Source organism: Pagrus major, chromosome 7 (genome assembly GCF_040436345.1).
Source record: "Pagrus major chromosome 7, Pma_NU_1.0".
Classification (NCBI taxonomy): domain Eukaryota; kingdom Metazoa; phylum Chordata; class Actinopteri; order Spariformes; family Sparidae; genus Pagrus; species Pagrus major.
In genome coordinates, this window is record NC_133221.1 from 21,473,089 (window position 1) to 21,493,047 (window position 19,959).

Consider the following 19,959-nt stretch of genomic DNA (forward strand, 5'->3'; position numbering starts at 1 on the left):
TATGGGTTTAAATGGATGGTGCTTGTTTTGTTTGAATCTGAGTTGTATATCGCCTCTGTTATGTTTATTGAAAACAAACAAAAAAAAAGATATTGTGCATGACGTGTTTAGCAGTCATAATGATGTCCATTTGTGAAATGTGTATCAAATCAAAAAATGAGAGAAAAAAAAAGAAAAGAAAAAAAGAAATTCGTAGATGCACTTATTGTACATGTGGTTAGGTTAGTAGGTTTGACTTCAAGTTCTTGACTGCCTTACAGGTGGCTCTGAAAGACATAGAAAAGACTTGTGGGACAAGACATAATGAAAAACAATAAAGGATTGTAGAATAATATTGAACAATTCTGAAATTGCAGTTCTTTTGATGCTTGTGATTATTGAAGATGTACTTTAGAGAAATTTCATTGAAAAGATATGACTCTGATGTTAATTCTGTAGAATAGCAATGTATACCAAATGTAATCTTTCCAATGCTATGAAGAATTTATACATGAAATTGATATGCAATAAAACCTGTGTGCTTTTTAAATGAGACGTCCACTGTATGTGTGTGAGTTAAGAGAATGATCAGTGAAAGACAACTCAAGTGGTTTCCCTCCCAGTGTCTAATTCATTATTTATGGACAGCTGAAACACTTCATCAGTCAATTCATCATTTAAGTCTTTAATCAAGCAACAAGCATTTTTTTTAAAATTTTTTAATACAAGTACATTTGATACATTTTGGGTTTGGACTGTTTAAACTGTGAAACTGGCTGATATATATTGATTTCTTTATGTATTAATGGTTTGTCTAATAGGGACAGATAGAGTATACATAGACAAACTGAACCAGCTGTCCAGTGCAAGTAGTGTTTATAGCAGATGCAACAACCATCCCTAGAAGGGCTTCCATGGGAATAAGAAATTAAAACAATGAGATAAAAGACAGTTATGTCCTATGATGAGTTATGATGAGGAAGGTCTCTTAAAAGTTTGCTGCAAATTTAAGTGATCAGGTAGGTAAAAGTTAATGAATGCAGATCATTCACAGCCCACAACAGAAGTACAGAAAGTATTCATAATGAGCACGTGAAGACATCACAATACCCTGAGTGTTACCCTCAGGAACATTTTACTCCATACAGAACGAGGAATAAATACAGACAGGTGCTAAGTCAAACAGTCATTACATGACAAAGTATAGACTGAACTGAAAATGGATCAGAGTGACCGAGAACAGCGTTTTAAAATCTGAATGTGAGATGACAGGGAAGAGGAAATATTACACAGACGTTACAAAAGTAGATATCAAAATACAGCTACTGTGTGTCCTGACACACTGCTGCAGTGTATGCATGGCAATAGCAGAAGAAATAGGATTGTTTGCTCACATGGTGAAAAGCAGATGACCACTGAACGTGCTATGATGATTTTCATTGTCAAACACCCTTGAGTTAATCCGCAGATGGACAGACACAACATCTCCGACCTCTAGAAGCAGCGTGATGCCATTAGACGATTTCCCAAAATAGGAAGGCTGATGCTCATATGCAACAAAAAATTGGTGTCCGTTCTTGTTCAACGCAGCAGATGAGGGATGTGAAGCATGTCCATGTGCACCGATGTGTAACTCAAAGTGATAGGCGCCTCTCACCGGTGCATTGAAGGAACCTGTGGAACATTTTGTTTGTCAGTGAATTTTAGTGAGAATCATCTGTTGCAACATCAGGTTAAAGTCAGGATAGCAAGAAAATCCAATTCATTCTTTTGATTTGTGAATTTGAGGACCTGTGTTTTGGTTGTAAGCATTTCCAATGTTTGTCGCAACTTTTCTGAAGACCAGAATAAAGTCTGTGTTAAATGGTCCGAGAGTTCCTGAGCCTGAAGCCAAGAGAGAGGCTGAGAAAGCCACCTGTTTGACTGAGAGAGACAGAGAGAGACAGACAGAGAGAGACAGACAGAGAGACAGAGAGACTTTTGACTCTTAAAAATAACTTTATTTATCAGTTAGTTATTCTCAAAATCAAAAGTGCATCAGCAGCACTAACAACCAAGAAACAAACAAAACAAAACAAACCAAACCAATCCCATAATAGTCAACAATGTGTGACGAGAGAGAGAAAGAAAGAGAGAGAGAGCAATGTCATTGTTCTGAACTCACTGTGGAAACAACAATCTGACCAACAAGTTCTCAGTCTTACCTTCTCCATCTCTCTTTAGAGCCTCCACCTGGTTTTCTGTGACATTAGTCCTGGCTTTAATGGAGATCAGCTCTGCTGTTTGTGCTGGAAAGAAGTCACAAAAAAGTCACATCATGACATATAATGTATATAATGAAAAATTGAGCCATAGCCAGAAGAGTTATATAACATGTATTGTAATGTGTTTCCTCAGTGTTTCATTGACTGTTTGTTTTCTTCATCAGAGCCGTGATGTTCTCCACACAGTACCTTGAAGATGCTGCTTTAGCTTCTCCACCTCAGTCTTCTGTTCTCTCAGTTGAGCTGCTTGTGCTTCAGAAATACAGTAAATGCCTGTATGTTAGTTTTTACTTCAACATAAATTTTCCTTGGAAAGCTTCTGTAAACTGTTGAGTTACTGTTGTAGCCACATTAGCTGCATGACTCTATGGGATGTCACTGTCAGTCATTCAGTCAGTCCACCACTTTGACACAGACTGAAATATCTTGACAACTATTGGATAGATGAAATTTATATTTATATTTTATCTACTGCGTGTCTTTCCAACTAAAACGTCTCAATAACTATTTGATGATAGTCATGAAATTTGGTACAGACATTCATGTTCTCCTCAGGATGAATAGTAACATCCTCTGTCGTCCCTCACCTTTTTATCTAGGCCACCATCAGGTCAACATCTTAATCAGTCCAATACTTTGGTTTATGACCAAACCTACAGATGCACACATCAGCCTATACTGTACTTTGTAGTTGTGCTGATTAATATCTGTGAGCACATTCAATTATGTATGAAGCTGTAATATTGTAGGACACTGTAACAGTGACCTCAGTTTGTTGCTGTAGTTGAATAGTGAAAGAAAGAAAGAGTTTAACAGGTGTAGAAGACAAGGATTTTTAGACTGAGAAAATTCTGTTGCTGTTGTTAAACTGACACACTGTGTACATTAAGAAGAAAGTTATAAAGTCTCCCAGAAGCTTTTCTTTGACTCATCTTTACCTGCAGGTCATACTGCAAAACAGTTCAGTGTTACAACATTATACAAAACCCTCCTGTAACAAAGCAGTGGTTCTTATTGGTATAACTTCCCTCACTACCTTACATACTACTGTACCTTCATTCTCTCTCTGTAAGTGCCTCAAGTGTCTGATGCTGATCAATCATTACCAGAAATATTATATGAGACATGTGCAGGAGATTTGGTTGATAACACTGATTATGTTGAGCATGTCATCAGGAAAACAACACTGAAAACACAGCACTCAAACATAAATGATTTATTAGAGTTACAAACACATTTTATTTACTCCAAGGTGGAAACTCAAAAGTTAAAACCAGTTAACAGTCACATCATGGCTGATAAAGACAGAGACAGACAGCATTAGATCAATATAATTATTAATGTAAATGAAGTTTAAGTGTGTAAACATTGAACATCATTATTTTGTGAAAACAACAAGTCATTGAAGGAGTAGCAAAGAAAAGATTATCATCCCGACCTGTTCAAACACTAATGACACAGTCAGATGTAGTGACCTCCTTCAGGATGTTAATCGGCTGAGATCAGACGACTCATTACAGATGAGAGTTTTCTCTCTTTGCTTACTGAATAAATCCAGCGTGGTTTTAAAGTCTGACTCTTGAAGAGCAACAACACAACGTAAATTTTTGTCATTTTCAGCACCGCCACATTTTTTCTTAACTGACATGAACGAGTCTCTCCCAAAACCAAAGACAAGTGCTGAAACATTAAGTCATAAGATGACAAAGTGTTGAGCTTCTGAACTGAAAATAGATCAGAGTGACTGTTGATTGAGCTTTAATCCCATAAACATCGTGTTGAAAAAAAGACACAGACAGTAATGCAATGATATCTTAATGCTTTTATTCAAATGAACACAAGAACACAATATTAATAAGTTTAATATGTACAAATGATTGTTGCTGCAAACCTTTGTCATCCAGCCTTCATAATCATAACAAAATAGAGTAATTCTGTATGTCAGCATACTTAGATACTCAAGAAAAAGCAAACATTTCCACATTTTTCTCATAAATTTGTTCACTTCTCTAATCTAGTGTTTGAAATAATGTCACAAGTTCTCTAGCTGTCCATCACTGTGCATTTTGATGTAAATCAGAAAAATTAAAATGAAAAATTCATGAACCTTTTCTGATCAATAAGATTGTTGTTGTTGTCAATCAGCTGTCATATAAAAGAGAAAGAAATGGCACATCTATCAAGAAGTAGTGATACACACTACAGTGTGGGCAGGTTTTCATATAGTTGTAGAAAAAAGACAGTTTCCTGATCACATGGTGAAAAGCAGATGACCACTGAAGGTGGTATGACGATTTTGATTGTCAAATATCCTTGAGTTAACCCACTGACGCATAAACACAACATCTCCAACCTCTAGAAGCAACGTGACACCATTAGAAGAACTCACAACATAGGACGGCTGATGTTCATATGCAATAAAAATATGTTGGCCATTCTTGACCAACACAACACCTGAAGGATGTGAAGCATGTCCGTGTCCACATACGTAGAACTCAAAGTGGTAGGCTCCTCTCACTGGTGCAATGAAAAAACCTGTGGAACATTTTAATTGAAGAATCAGCTGCTGCAACATCTCTCAACTGGATAGATGTCGACATAACATAAATGTTTGAATTTGAATACCTGTGTTTGGGTTGTAGGCGTTTCCGATGTTTGTCACAACGTGTCTGAACACCAGAGGAGTGTATGTGTTAAATGGTCCAACAGTTACAGAGCCTGAAGCCAGCAGTGAAGCTGAGAAAGCCACCTGTTTGACTGAGAGAGAGAAACATACTTGTTTTAAAGTGACTGATGTTACAGCAACGATGAGCATGTTTCAAAATGAAGTTATCTAAAGGCACATATTATTCTCAGTGTTTTTGTGCAATTCACATCAGATAAGGTTTTACATTAGACAAATATTATGAGAACTAAACTGTTTAAATAATGAATTGCTGGTTTAGTTTTCAGTCTTACCTTCTCCATCTCTCTTTAGAGCCTCCACCTGGTTTTCTGTGACATTAGTCCTGGCTTTAATGGAGATCAGCTCTGCTGTTTGTGCTGAAATTAATCGAAAAAGTGGCAAAAGTGTCTCAAATGAAAACAATCTTTGATGGTGAAAGATATTTAATTATGACTGTTTTCATTACAGTGTGCTTGTTACTAAAACTATTTGTCATTACCTTGTAGCTGCTGCTTCAATTTGTCCACCTCAGTCTTTTGCAACTCCAGTTCTCTCAGCTTAGCTGTCTGTGCTGAATACAAAAGATTAAATGTTAAAACATATTCTTTGTATACAATGTCTCTGTTCTTTGTGTATCGACAGATATAGACAAACCTCCTGTAACAAAGCAGTGGTTCTTATTGGTATAACTTCCCTCACTACCTTACATACTACTGTACCTTCATTCTCTCTCTGTACGTGCCTCATCTCCACCCTCTGTTCAGCCAACGAGGCGCTCATCTCTCTCAGCACAGCACCGATGTCTTGTGTACATCTCTGTTGTTGGTCAGCAGCATTTGTTGGTTCTCTTCTCTCAGCTTCAGTTTGCTTTCCAAGTGGAATAATGTGGTTGTCAGACTCTGTTTGAAGCTGAGCCGTGCAGAGAGAGCAGATCAGCAGCAACAGAGGAAAACACATTGTCATCTCCATTCTCAAAGTGGCAGTCTGTTCAGTTCTACTGTGTAGTTGCTGTGTTCATCTCAGCCTTAAATAGTGTCTGATGCTGATCAATCATTACCAGAAATTACCAGAAAAGAGACACGTGCAGATCTGTTTGATAACACTGATCACATGGAGCATGTCATCAGAATACTGAAAACACAGCACACAAACATAAATGATTTATTAGAACCTGTACACCCATCAGTCAGAACATTAAAAAGATTAGGTGAAGTGAAAAACATTGATCACCTTGTTACAATGAAATGTGCTGGGAAACCTTCGTCCTGATATTCATGTGGATTCCATTGATGTGCACCACCCACCAGAACACTGTTGCAGACCAAGTATGATCGGACTTGTTCTGGCTCAGACCATGGATGCTTGATTGGATTGGGATCTGGGAAACTTGGAGGCCAAGTCGACACCTTGAATACTTTGTTACGTTTCTCTGGCCATTCCTGAGCAGTTTGTAACAGGGCACAATGTCCTGCTCGGGGAGCCACTGCCAACGTGGAACGTTGTTGTTGTTGAGCGGGGAAATACTTTGTCTGCAACAGTGTTCGGGTGGGTGGTGCACATCAGGTAGCATCCACATCAATGACATGACCTAAGGTTTCCCAGCAGAACACTGCATTTTAAAAAGATGAATCCTTGAACCATTCTTTTTACTAAAATGTGCATTATCGAAGGTCAAAATCACGTATAAAATCACCTGATGGCTGATAACACTGACAAGAAAGACAGCATCAGATCAATATAATTGTCATCCTCACTGAAGTTTGAGACTGTAAACATTGAACGACCTGACATGAAAAACAAGTCATTAAAGGAGTAGCAAACAAAAAATTATCAGCCCGACCTGTTCAAACATTAACGACACAGTCAGATGTAGTGACCTCCCTCAGGTTGTTAATTGGCTGAGATCACATCAGAAACACGTTAGATGAGTAATAAAGAAGATTTTTCTCTCTTTGCTTCCTCAATAAATCCAGCACGATAATAAAGTCTGACTTTGGAAGAGCAACAACACATTTAACAACAACATCCACTGACAGACAAGTGCAAAGTCATAAAGTCATAATATGACAAGTGTAAAACTTATCTACTGGAAATGGATCAGAGTGGCTGTTGATCAGCTATAGGGCCTTTTTAGACGGTCTATAGTGCAGCGCTAGTACGTTTAGTGTTTGTCCAAGTCTATTTTGCTGGTTAAACGGCCGATAATCTGGGAGATGTACAGCGCAAAAATTTGGTATTTATGAACATAAATCAAAACAACATGAGTGTCTTGTCCCATTCCCTTTAAGGTCTCCCAGGTGCTCAGGGCCTGCACATATTAAACAGTGGCACTCTTCTTTGCTGAGGGAAAGGGATATGATCTTTGGCTGCTGGACCCTCTGCCCCACCTTTTCACAACCATCTCTCCCATCAACAACTCTGCTTGATTGCATATGAAAAAATAAGCTGAAATTTAACTGAAGAGGAGGAGGAGCGATGCTGCGTCCCTCTGTGTGTGCTCTCAGTCCGTGGTTCAGGCGGGACGGGTCATAAAAACTATCATCCTGATCAATAACGGGTGGGATAAGAGGGGAGAAATACGTTAATGATGAAAATATTAATGACATGACCTGCAGCGATCCTCCAGCAGCAGAAACCATGTGTATCTGTACATGAACTTGCACACTGCACACGAGGAACAGCTGATGAACTTCTTTGATTATTTAAAACTCCTGACTCGTTTCCTTTGGAGAGTTTATAACTACAGCTTTTAGTTCTGATGATTAAATCAGCCACGATATTTGTCACAGTGACATGACTGCGTTCATGGAAATGTTTAAAATAACTGAAAGCAACTTCTCAAATCATAAAGTCAGAGTGTATGAACAGTGTGAACCCGCCTGTGTAGGTGCATCTGATGCGTCCTTTAAATAGCAGGAAACAGTCTGAGCTTTAGACTTCAGACCAGCTTTTTGTTGGTCTATGGCGCTGTCGCTTTCTGCTGACTCAACATAGCAATCCACCATCAGTGCGCCTGACCACACCTCATTTTGAGACCAACGCGGCCATGGGCGTAAAGTAGAGACCTTAATCTCATAAACATCTGTGACAACAGCGTTTTGAAAGTTCAATATGAATGAACAGAGACACAGAGCAGATAAACAGGGCTGAGGAGGATGGGACTGGAGCCGAGCAGAAGGAATGAGCAGGTACTACGATCTAGCGAGGTGGATATGGCAGAGCTGAGTCTTTGTAGGATTCTTATTTGCAGGATAGGATGCAGCTGATGTGGCTCCGCCCAGGTCCACTCACCTGTCTCCACTCAGGCAACCACCCACACACATGCACAGAGAGAGAGAGAGAGAGAGAGAGACTGCAGATGAGGTAGAGGTGGAGGGCATGAAATCTTTTGGTCAATCTTACATTTCATACTTCCAAACAGACGTGAAACATTTATTTTGTTTCCTGTTGACAATAAGAAGATATTTCATTATGAAACTAAAATTTACAATGTGTTGAAGAAAGGTCCACAGAAAGTACTGTGATGATACGTTTATGCTTTTATTCAAATGTAAATGAACACAATAACAATATATTTACTATGTACAAATAATTATTGGTGCAAAGATTTGTCATCCAGCTTTGATAATCAGGATAACATTAAATGAGTCTTGGATTTGCAGGTTTTGATACAGTAATTCTGTATGTCAACTTACTAAGATGTTTACAAAAAGCAAACATTTCCACAATTTTCTCACAAATTACTTCACTTCTTTAATCTAGTGTTTGAAAAAATGGCACAAATATTCTCTCACTGTCCATCACTGTGCATTTTGATTTAAATCCAGAAAAAACATGCAGATGAAAATTTAATGTACCTTTTCTCATCAAAAAGATTGTTGGTGTTGTTGTTGTTGTTGTTGTTGTCAATCAGCTTCAGTATAAAAGGGAGAAATTTAACTTTCATCAAGAAGTACTGCTACTGTGTGGTCAGGTTTTCATACAGTTGAAGAAAAAGGGCTGTTTCCTGCTCACATGGTGAAAAGCAGATGACCACTGAAGGTGGTATGGCGACTTTGATTGTCATACACCCATCTGTTACTCATCAGACGGACAGACACAACATCTCCGACCTCTAGAAGCAGCCTGACACCATTAGAAGAACTCACACCATAGGACGGCTGATGTCCATATGCAACACAAATATGTTCTCCATTCTTGACCAAATCAGCAGCTGAAGGATGTGAAGCATGTCCAGCTCCATGTATGTGTAACTCAAAGTGGTAGGCTCCTCTCACTGGTGCAATGAAAAAACCTGTGGGACATTTTAAATGAAGAATCAGCTGCTGCAACATCTGTCAACCAGGTTGATGTCAACATAGCATAAATGTTTGAATTTGAGTACCTGTGTTTGGGTTGTAGGCGTTTCCAATGTTTGTGATGATGTTTCTGAAGACCAGAGGAGTGTGTGTGTGTTAAATGGTCCAGTATGTCCAGAGCCTGAAGCCAGCAGTGAAGCTGAGAAAGCCACCTGTTTGGCTGAGAGAGAGAGAGAGAGAGAGAGAGAGAGAGAGAGAGAGAGAGAGAGAGAGACTTTTAACCACCTTTATTAAAACATGTCTATGTATTCATCGCAGCACTATAGAAAGACACTGTACATCCTACACACACACACCCACACACACACACATACACAAAATAAAAAAAAAAACCTGTTACAGAACCTTCTCATAAACAAATGACCAGTTCAGTCCCCCTCAAGCTACAAACAGCCCCGTCTACACACCACACCTTCTTAAACAGATCAGGGTCATTATCAAAAGAATAATACTCAAACTAGGCCAAAGACATGCAGAGACCAGCCCCTTAAAGAGTAACTCAGGGTCCACCAGCCCTAAACCCTGCAACCCATTATGCCTTGTGAGCCAAGTAGCCAGTTTAGCTTGGCCAAATGGATAATTCATTAGCAGATCTCTGTGCTTGGTCCGAGCTGAATACCTGGGCCCCAGTATATATAAAGCCCCTAAGAGAACAACACTCCCATCTTCCCACACAGAGCAGAGAGTAGAGACAGTAAAGACAGCAAACTGTGACATTCAACAAACACATGATGTACAGACTCAGGCACGTTACAGAACACACATCCCTCCCCCACATTATGATCCTCTTTAGACCGAAACACATTTGTTGCCAGGGCCCCATGTAACACCCCCCACTGCAGATCCCCTGACCTCTTAGCCAGAGGGAGCTTATACAGCACCCTCCACCTAAACCCTGCCATCATCTGTCCGTCGAGGTAGTGCTGCCACTGATGCTCCCTGTCTGACCTCTTTCAATACAGCAAAGTTCCTAACCTTCACTAAGGCTGCATACAACCTTTTCCCCTTTACACCCTCAAAACACCCCAGGCTCGGAGAGGCAAAGGAAAGCAGCTTTCCGACTTCCTGCCAACCTTGTTGAACTGCCGCCAACCGCAGCACCGGGAAAAGTGGAGGCTCCTCCCCCCTCGCCTGACTGAAGGAGTCCAGTGCTGATGGAGACAGCGAGCCCAGCACCTGCCCTCTCAGCCTCTCCAGAAGTCTCAGAGATTTAACACCTGACTCCTCTGACAGCTGCTGCAGTGTCTTCCAGTCCAGCCTGTCCGTCCGTCTCAGGCAGCTCAGTGTCACAATTCCAGCCCTCACGAAGCAGCTCCGCAGGGTCCCAGAGTAGGTGCTGCCAAGTTGGATGAAAGGGTTGTGAAAGATGGGCTCCTCCCATATCCACGGTCCTGGCCCCACTCCCAATTCTCGAACATGCCTTAGCATCCACCAGCTCTTTAGGGCCGCACCATAGAACGGCAGCAGCCCCATGATGTCCATAGCCCCTGGATTCAAAAGGAAGAGCTGTCGGTCCAGCCCAGTGCCACTATCCCTTCGCAACAGCGCCCATCTTGAGTCACCCCAGCAGATATCTGCATGATACAGCAGCCTGAAAGCTGCCACTCTGCTTTCCAAGTCCACCAGCCCTTGTCCACCCTCATGTACCGGCAGATACAGCACTGCAGCTCTGCGCCAGTGATGACCGGACCAGAAAAAATCCACCAGAGTCCTCTGTAGCCTCTCCAACAGGCCGGCAGGTGGATTAAGAATCGGCAGCTTGTGCCACAGTGAAGAAGGCACCAAATTGTTAATTATAAATGTGCGAACTCTGTAGGGGACCTGAGAGAGGATGCACCTCCACTTTGCCAGCCTGGTGGTTATGGCTGACAAGGTCCCCTCCCAGTTCCTACTGACCCAGCCCTCCAAGCCCAGGTACACCCCTAAAACCTTCAACCCCTCCCTGTTCCACCCCATACTCCTGGTAGCTGTGGGACCTCCGACTGCCTCCACCCCCTATAATAGGGGCATTAAACCCCAATTCTAGCTCAACTCCACCCTGAACCTTCCTACGCAGCAAGGCTAGCAAAGGCTCAATGGCCACTGTATATAGTTGCCCTGATAATGGACAGCCCTGCCGAATCCCCCTGCCCAGAAGCACCGGTCTACACAGCCCCCAAGCTACCTTCACTAGACATGAGGCCCCAGTATAGAGCATTTTCACCCCAGCAACAAAACGCTCCCCCACTCCAAAAGTGTGTAAAGCCTTAAACAGGTAGCCATGGTCCACCCTGTCAAAGGCCTTTTCCTGATCCAAACAGAGTTTTGCCAAGTCCATCATGTCACGAAAGAGATACAGGTTGTCATGTATTGACCGCCCTGGTACACAGCAAGTCTGGTCATAGTGTATTATTGTCTCCAAATGTCCCTTCAGCTGGTTTGCCAGACTCTTAGAAAAAAATGTAAAATCAGGACAGATCAATGCCACCGGCCGCCAGTTCCTCAAGTCACTGAGATCCCCCTTTTTAGGTAGCAGAGTAAGGACTGCCCTGCGACAGCTGAGTGGTAACTCCCCTACACAAAGGAACTCCCATCACCACCTCATACCAGTCTGGGCCCAGAACTGACCAGAAGCTTTTGTAGAAGTCAGCCAGCAGACCATCCACACCTCGGGAACGACCAGACGCCATCTGTGCCATTGCCTCACTCAACTCCTGGAAGGTGACAGGGGAGTCCAATTTGCTCCTTTGGGTTGAGGAGAGCTGCTGTAAACCCTCCAATATTTCCTGGAGAGATGCAGATGCAAGCAGTGCATGTGTCCATCCTGCCCCTGTCGTTTTTCCAGCCCAAAGAAAAAAGAGGTAGGTGCATCTATTTCATTTAACATTGAAAAACGAGCCCTTACAAGAGCCCCTCTTGCTCTATCCTGGAGAACGGAGGCCAAACTTCTCCTTAGTTCAGCCAGGTTTTGTCTCTGCTCTGCAGTGTTTCGTTCCATAATCCTCTCCTCAACCTCCTTTATGCTGCTCTCCATCCTCCCAATAGCTCTTTTCATCTCTGCAGTGGCAGATGCTGTATACAGCTGACAAAAGTGTCTCATTTGGCACTTCCCCACATCCCACCATAAACTGAGTGAATCAAACTCCTCCTTCCTTTCTCTCCACACCACCCAAAATTCTTTAAAACAAGAGCAAAAATGGGCATCTTGCAAAAGCCTCACATTGAATTTCCAATATACAGAGTGCCTACGTCCTGAGGAAATATTCAAGTGACACTGGACCATCCGGTGGAAAATACTGCAGGGGACAACTGTGTCCTAACCAGACATTAAAGATTACATTAACATTTTTGTCTTTCACATATTCCATAAACACGTCCTTTTTCCCCTGGTCTCTGGCACCATTTATATTAAGTGACCCGAATTATAAAACCTCAATAAGAAAAGAGGAGAGGAGAAACAAAGAGACAGAACCAGCAGTTCAATAGGCCCCCGTGACAAACCAGACACATCATCCAGTGATCCAAGATTCCTCCTAACAGTTGTTGCCCATTTCTTCAGCCTAAACCTCTTTCTTGGAGTAAAATTCACCTTCACCTGCATGACTGGCTGACAACTCAGCCTCTACATCCCCATGAGACATTTCCATCTCATCCCACTCTCCTTCAGACTCCTCAGCTGGCCTGCTGACTTCCTGCTGACCACCAGTCTGCCCTCTCTGGACCCAAGGCTGCCTTCTCCCCAGTGCAGGTAGCACCCCAGCCACCTCTATGCTTCTTTTCCTTCTTTCTCTCTTCAACCTCAGTCCATCCATCCTCCTCCAGAGCCTCTGCCTGCTCCCCCTGATCATCCTCACACATACTGCCTCCTGTTGCAGACCTGTCCTCCCCCCCGCTACAGGCCCCTGACTCTCCTGAGCTCCATCAGAGGACTGACCTGCAGCTTTACTGTCCTCCGTCACCGTAGCGTCTTTCTCCCTCCTGGGGCAGGCCATCCTCTTATGACCAATTTCCCCACACTCAAAACAATGCAGGCTCTTACACGTCGCATACACAGTATAAGCACTTTCACCATGTTTTACATAGAAGCTAATATTTAGCATCTGCTTGGGAGATTTAAGATAGATCAGCATTGAAATATAAAGAAAAAAAGAAAAGAAAAGAAAAGTACGAACACAAAGCACCGGCCTCACGGCCTGTTGCCACCTCTCAGCTCAAGAGAGAGAGAGAGAGAGAGAGAGAGAGTCATTGTTCTGAACTCACTGTGGAAAAAACAATCTGACCTACATGAAATATTATACAAACAAATACAAATATTTCTTCTAATATCAAATATATACTTTAGTTCTCAGTCTTACCTTCTCCATCTCTCTTTAGAGCCTCCACCTGGTTTTCTGTGACATTAGTCCTGGCTTTAATGGAGATCAGCTCTGCTGTTTGTGCTGGAAAAAAGTCACATGACATATAATGTATATAATGAAAAATTGAGCCATAGCCAGAAGAGTTATATAACATGTAATTTGTTTCCTCAGTGTTTCATTGATTGTTTGTTTTCTTCATCAGAGCCGTGATGTTCTCCACACAGTACCTTGAAATTGTTGCTTTAGCTTCTCCACCTCAGTCTTCTGCTTCTCCACCTCAGTCTTCTGTAACTCCAGTTCTTTCAGTTCCGCTGCTTGCACTGAAATAATGAAATAAATGAGTTTGAGTTACTGTTGTAGCCACATTAGCTGCATGACTCTATGGGATGTCACTGTCAGTCATTCAGTCAGTCCACCACTTTGACACAGACTGAAATATCTTGACAACTATTGGATAGATGAAATTTATATTTATATTTTATCTGCTGCGTGTCTTTCCAACTAAAACATCTCAATAACTATTTGATGATAGTCATGAAATTTGGTACAGAAGTTCATGTTCTCCTCAGGATAAATAGTAACATCCTCTGTCGTCCCTCACCCTTTTATCTAGGCCACCATCAGGTCAACATCTTAATCAGTCCAATACTTTGGTTTATGACCAAACCTACAGATGCACACATCAGCCTATACTGTACTTTGTAATTGTGCTGATTAATATCTGTGAGCACATTCAATTGTGTATGAAGCTGTAATATTGTAGGACACTGTAACAGTGACGTCGGTTTGTTGCTGTAGTTAAAAAATGAAAGAAACAAAAGAGTTTAAAAGGTGTAGAAGACAAGGATTTTTAGACTGAGAAAATTCTGTTGCTGTTGTTAAACTGACACACTGTGTACATTAAGAAGAAAGTTATAAAGTCTCCCAGAAGCTTTTCTTTGACTCATCTTTACCTGCAGGTCATACTGCAAAACAGTTCAGTCTTACAACATTATACAAAACCCTCCTGTAACAAAACAGTGCTTCTTATTGGTATAACTTCCCTCACTACCTTACATACTACTGTACCTTCATTCTCTCTCTGTAAGTGTCTCATCTCCACCCTCTGTTCAGCCAACGAGGCGCTCATCTCTCTCAGCACAGCACCGATGTCTTGTGTACATCTCTGTTGTTGGTCAGCAGCATTTGTTGGTTCTCTTCTCTCAGCTTCAGTTTGCTTTCCAAGTGGAATAATTTGGTTGTCAGACTCTGTTTGAAGCCGAGCCGTGCAGAGAGAGCAGATCAGCAGCAACAGAGGAAAACACATTGTCATCTCCATTCTCAAAGTGGCGGTCTGTTCAGTTCTACTGTGTAGTTTCTGTGTTCATCTCAGCCTTAAATAGTGTCTGATGCTGATCAATCATTACCAGAAATGTTATATGAGACATGTGCAGGAGATTTGGTTAATAACACTGATTATATTGAGCATGTCATCAGGAAAACAACACTGAAAACACAGCACTCAAACATAACTGATTTATTAGTAGCGTAGTATTAGTAGTGTTTGTCACTAACACAGGAAATCTTACTGTGTCATTTTAGGAGTTACAAACACATTTTATTTACTCCAAGGTGGAAACTCAAAAGTTAAAATCAGTTTACAGTCACATCATGGCTGATAAAGACAGAGGAAGACAGCATTAGATCAATATAATTGTTAATGTAAATGAAGTTTAAATGTGTAAACATTGAACATCATTATTAAGTGAAAACAACAACAAGTCATTGAAGGAGTAGCAAACAAAAGATTATCATCCCGACCTGTTCAAACATTAATGACACAGTCAGATGTAGTGACCTTCAGGATGTTAATTGGCTGAGATCAGACGACTCATTACAGATGAGAGTTTTCTCTCTTTGCTTACTGAATAAATCCAGCGTGGTTTTAAAGTCTGACTCTTGAAGAGCAACAACACAACGTTAATTTATGTCATTTTCAGCACCGCCACATTTTTTCTTAACTGACATGAACGAGTCTCTCCCAAAACCAAAGACAAGTGCTGAAACATTAAGTCATAAGATGACAAAGTGTTAAAGATTATAGTTAAAAAAACATGGTGATCAAAATACAACTACTGTGTGTACTGAATAATCTGGTCACTATAAGTTCATTAATGAGAACAAAACAGTCAGTTTCAGTCACAATATAATTCCTCACTATGCATATAAAAGTACAATTTATGTTTGAGTAGTGGGTTTAACAGTTGTCCAATCATAAAGTACTTTTGGCAAATCTTAAATTCTGTACCCCCAAACTGATAAGAAACATTTATTTGGTTCTCTGCTCACAATAAGAGGATATTTCATTTGAAAGAAATGTATCGTGTTGAAGAAAAGACACAGACAGTAATGCAATGATATCTTTATGCTTTTATTCAAATGCACAAGAACACAATAATAATAAGTTTAATATGTACAAATGATTGTTGCTGCAAACCTTTGTCATCCAGCCTTCATAATCATAACAAAATAGAGTAATTCTGTATGTCAACATACTTAGATACTCAAGAAAAAGCAAACATTTCCACAACTTTCTCACAAATTAGTTCACTTCTCTAATCTAGTCTTTGAAATAATGTCACAAGTTCTCTAGCTGTCCATCACTGTGCATTTTGATGTAAATCAGAAAAATGAAAATGAAAAATTCATAAACCTTTTCTGATCAATAAGATTGTTGTTGTTGTCAATAAGCTGTCATATAAAAGAGAAAGAAATGACACATCTATCAAGAAGCAGTGATACACACTACAGTGTGGGCAGGTTTTCATATAGTTGAAGAAAAAAGACAGTTTCCTGCTCACATGGTGAAAAGCAGATGGCCACTGAAGGTGGTATGGCGACTTTCACTGTCAAATATCCTTGAGTTGGCCCACTGACGCATAAACACAACATCTCCAACCTCTAGAAGCAACGTGACACCATTAGAAGGATTCACACTATAGGACGGCTGATGTTCATATGCAATAAAAATATGTTGTCCGTTCTTGACCAACACAGCAGCTGAAGGATGTGAAGCATGTCCGTGTCCATATACGTAGAACTCAAAGTGGTAGGCTCCTCTCACTGGTGCAATGAAAAAACCTGTGGAACATTTTAATTGAAGAATCAACTGCTGCAACATCTGTCAACTGGATAGATGTTGACATAGCCAAAAATTCAACTTAATTATTTCATTTTGTGAATTTGAGTACCTGTGTTTGGGTTGTAGGCGCTTCCAATGTTTGTCACAACGTGTCTGAACACCAGAGGAGTGTGTGTGTTAAATGGTCCAATATCACCATGGCCTGAAGCCAGCAGTGAAGCTGAGAAAGCCACCTGTTTGACTGAGAGAGAGAAACATACTTGTTTTAAAGTGACTGATGTTACAGCAACGATGAGCATGTTTCAAAATGAAGTTATCTAAAGGCACATATTATTCTCTGTGTTTTTGTGCTATTCACATCAGATACGGTTTTACATTAGACAAATACTATGAGAACTAAACTGTTTAAATATTGAATTGCTGGTTTAGTTTTCAGTCTTACCTTCTCCATCTCTCTTTAGAGCCTCCACCTGGTTTTCTGTGACATTAGTCCTGGCTTTAATGGAGATCAGCTCTGCTGTTTGTGCTGGAAAAAAGTCACATCATGACATAATAAAATGTATAAGTATTTAATCATTACTTCCTTTATCAAGGTTTGCTTTGGTCACTGGGCATTTATATTATATTGGGGGACGGGACTTATATATAGCACTTATAAATGATCTTATGGTCCAATATTACACTTTTGTTAAAATATTCTCCACACTGTACCTTTAAGTTGTTGCTTCAACTTGTCGACCTCAGTCTTCTGTAACTCCAGTACTCTCAGTTTAGCTCCTTGCACTTGATTAAAGAAATAAATGTGTGTATGTTAGTTTTCATGTACTGCATCATCATTTTCCTTGAGAAACTTGAAAAATTGTTGATTTACTTTTGTAGCCACGTAAAATGCATGACTCTATGGGATGGCACTGTTGGTTATTCAACCACTTTGGCCCGGACTGAAAAATCTTCATAACTATTTTATCGGGGAAATTTTGTACAGACATTAGTCCTGGCTTTAATGGAGATCAGCTCTGCTGTTTGTGCTGAAATTAATTGAAAAAGTGGCAAAAGTGTCTCAAATGAAAACAATCTTTTATACTGAAAGATATTTAATTATCACTGTTTTCATTACAGTGTGCTTGTTACTAAAACTGTGTCATTACCTTGTAGCTGCTGCTTCAACTTGTCCACCTCAGTCTTTTGCAGCTCCAGTTCTCTCAGCTTAGCTGTCTGTGCTGAATACAAAAGATTAAATGTTAAAACATATTCTTTGTATACAATGACTCTGTTCTTTGTGTATCAACAGATATAGAAAAACCTCCTGTAACAAAGCAGTGGTTCTTATTGGTATAACTTCCCTCACTACCTTACATACTACTGTACCTTCATTCTCTCTCTGTACGTGTCTCATCTCCACCCTCTGTTCAGCCAACGAGGCGCTCATCTCTCTCAGCACAGCACCGATGTCTTGTGTACATCTCTGTTGTTGGTCAGCAGCATTTGTTGGTTCTCTTCTCTCAGCTTCAGTTTGCTTTCCAAGTGGAATAATGTGGTTGTCAGACTCTGTTTGAAGCTGAGCCGTGCAGAGAGAGCAGATCAGCAGCAACAGAGGAAAACACATTGTCATCTCCATTCTCAAAGTGGCGGTCTGTTCAGTTCTACTGTGTAGTTTCTGTGTTCATCTCAGCCTTAAATAGTGTCTGATGCTGATCAATCATTACCAGAAATTACCAGAAAAGAGACACGTGCAGATCAGTTTGATAACACTGATCACATGGAGCATGTCATCAGAATACTGAAAACACAGCACACAAACATAAATGATTTATTAGAACCTGTACACCCATCAGTCAGAACATTAAAAAGATTAGGTGAAGTGAAAAACATTGATCACCTTGTTACAATGAAATGTGCTGGGAAACCTTGGGTCCTGATATTCATGTGGATTCCACTTGATGTGCACCACCCACCAGAACACTGTTGCAGACCAAGTAGGATTGTACTGGTTCCGGCTCAGACCATGGATGCTTGATTGGATTGGGATCTGGGAAAATTGGAGGCCAAGTCGACACCTTGAATACTTTGTTATGTTTCTCTGGCCATTCCTGAGCAGTTTGTAACAGGGCACAATGTCCTGCTCGGGGAGCCACTGCCAACGTGGAACGTTGTTGTTGTTGAGCGGGGAAATACTTTGTCTGCAACAGTGTTTGGGTGGGTGGTGCACGTCAGGTAGCATCCACATCAATGACATGACCTAAGGTTTCCCAGCAGAACACTGCATTTTAACAACATGATCAATATTATTCACTTCTACCTCTTAGTCCCTTTATTATTGTGGCTGATCTGTGTATGTTGGAATGTAGCTCTCAATCCTTGAACCATTTTTCTATCTAAAATGTGCATTATTGAAGGTCAAAATCATGTATAAAATCACCTCATGGCTGATAACACTGGCAGGTAAGAAAGACAGCATCAGATCAATATAATTTTCATCCTCACTGAAGTTTGAGAGTGTAAACATCGAACGACCTGACATGAAAAACAAGTCATTAAAGGAGTAGCAAACAAAAAATTATCAGCCCGACCTTTTCAAACATTAATGACACAGTCAGATGTAGTGACCTCCCTCAGGTTGTTAATTGGCTGAGATCACATCAGAAACACATGTTAGATGAGTAATAAAGAACATTTTTCTCTCTTTGCTTCCTCAATAAATCCAGCATGATAATAAAGTCTGACTTTGAAAGAGCAACAACACATTTAACAACAACATCCACTGACAGACAAGTGCAAAGTCATAAAGTCATAATATTACAAGTGTAAAACTTATCCACTGGAAATGGATCAGAGTGGCTGTTGATCAGCTTTAGGGCCTTTTTAGACGGTCTATAGTGCAGCGCTAGTACGTTTAGTGTTTGTCCAAGTCTATTTTGCTGGTTAAACGGCCGATAATCTGGGAGACGTACAGCGCAAAAATGTGGTATTTATGAACATAAATCAAAACAACGTGAGTGTCTTCTCCCATTCCCTTTAAGGTCTCCCAGGTGCTCAGGGCCTGCACATATTAAACAGTGTCACTCTTCTTTGCAGAGGGAAAGGGATATGATCTTCGGCTGCTGGACCCTCTGCCCCACCTTTTCACAACTGTTACCTTCCTTAACCCTGTCACTCCGAACCGTAGTTGGGAGCTGGTTTTCTCTGTGTTTTGGCTCGTTGCTGGTAACTAGCGTCTAGGAGTCCGGACCGAAGT

General features: G+C 40.8%; 1 protein-coding gene across 1 annotated transcript; it reads right to left on the reverse strand.

The window, feature by feature from the left end:
* Positions 1 to 1,218: 1,218 nt before the first annotated feature.
* LOC140999166 (uncharacterized) lies at positions 1,219 to 18,519 on the reverse strand. The gene is made up of 9 exons (XM_073469442.1): positions 18,093 to 18,519; positions 17,873 to 17,944; positions 17,436 to 17,507; positions 17,167 to 17,250; positions 13,601 to 13,684; positions 5,202 to 5,285; positions 2,184 to 2,267; positions 1,771 to 1,902; positions 1,219 to 1,653 (listed from the first exon to the last, which is right to left on the reverse strand). Exons 1-9 carry the CDS (start codon positions 18,340 to 18,342, stop codon positions 1,370 to 1,372), a joined length of 1,146 nt encoding a protein of 381 aa, XP_073325543.1. The 5' UTR covers positions 18,343 to 18,519; the 3' UTR covers positions 1,219 to 1,369.
* Between the last annotated feature and the right edge of the window lie 1,440 nt (positions 18,520 to 19,959).

Coding starts and splice junctions, on each gene's coding strand:
- LOC140999166 (XM_073469442.1), bottom strand. CDS start 18,342: ATGGAGATGACAATGTGTTTTCCTCTGTTGCTGCTGATCTGCTCTCTC. Junction 5,286..13,600: donor TCTAAAGAGAGATGGAGAAG/GTAAGACTGAGA, acceptor GATTAATTTCAG/CACAAACAGCAGAGCTGATC. Junction 2,268..5,201: donor TCTAAAGAGAGATGGAGAAG/GTAAGACTGAAA, acceptor ACTTCTTTCCAG/CACAAACAGCAGAGCTGATC.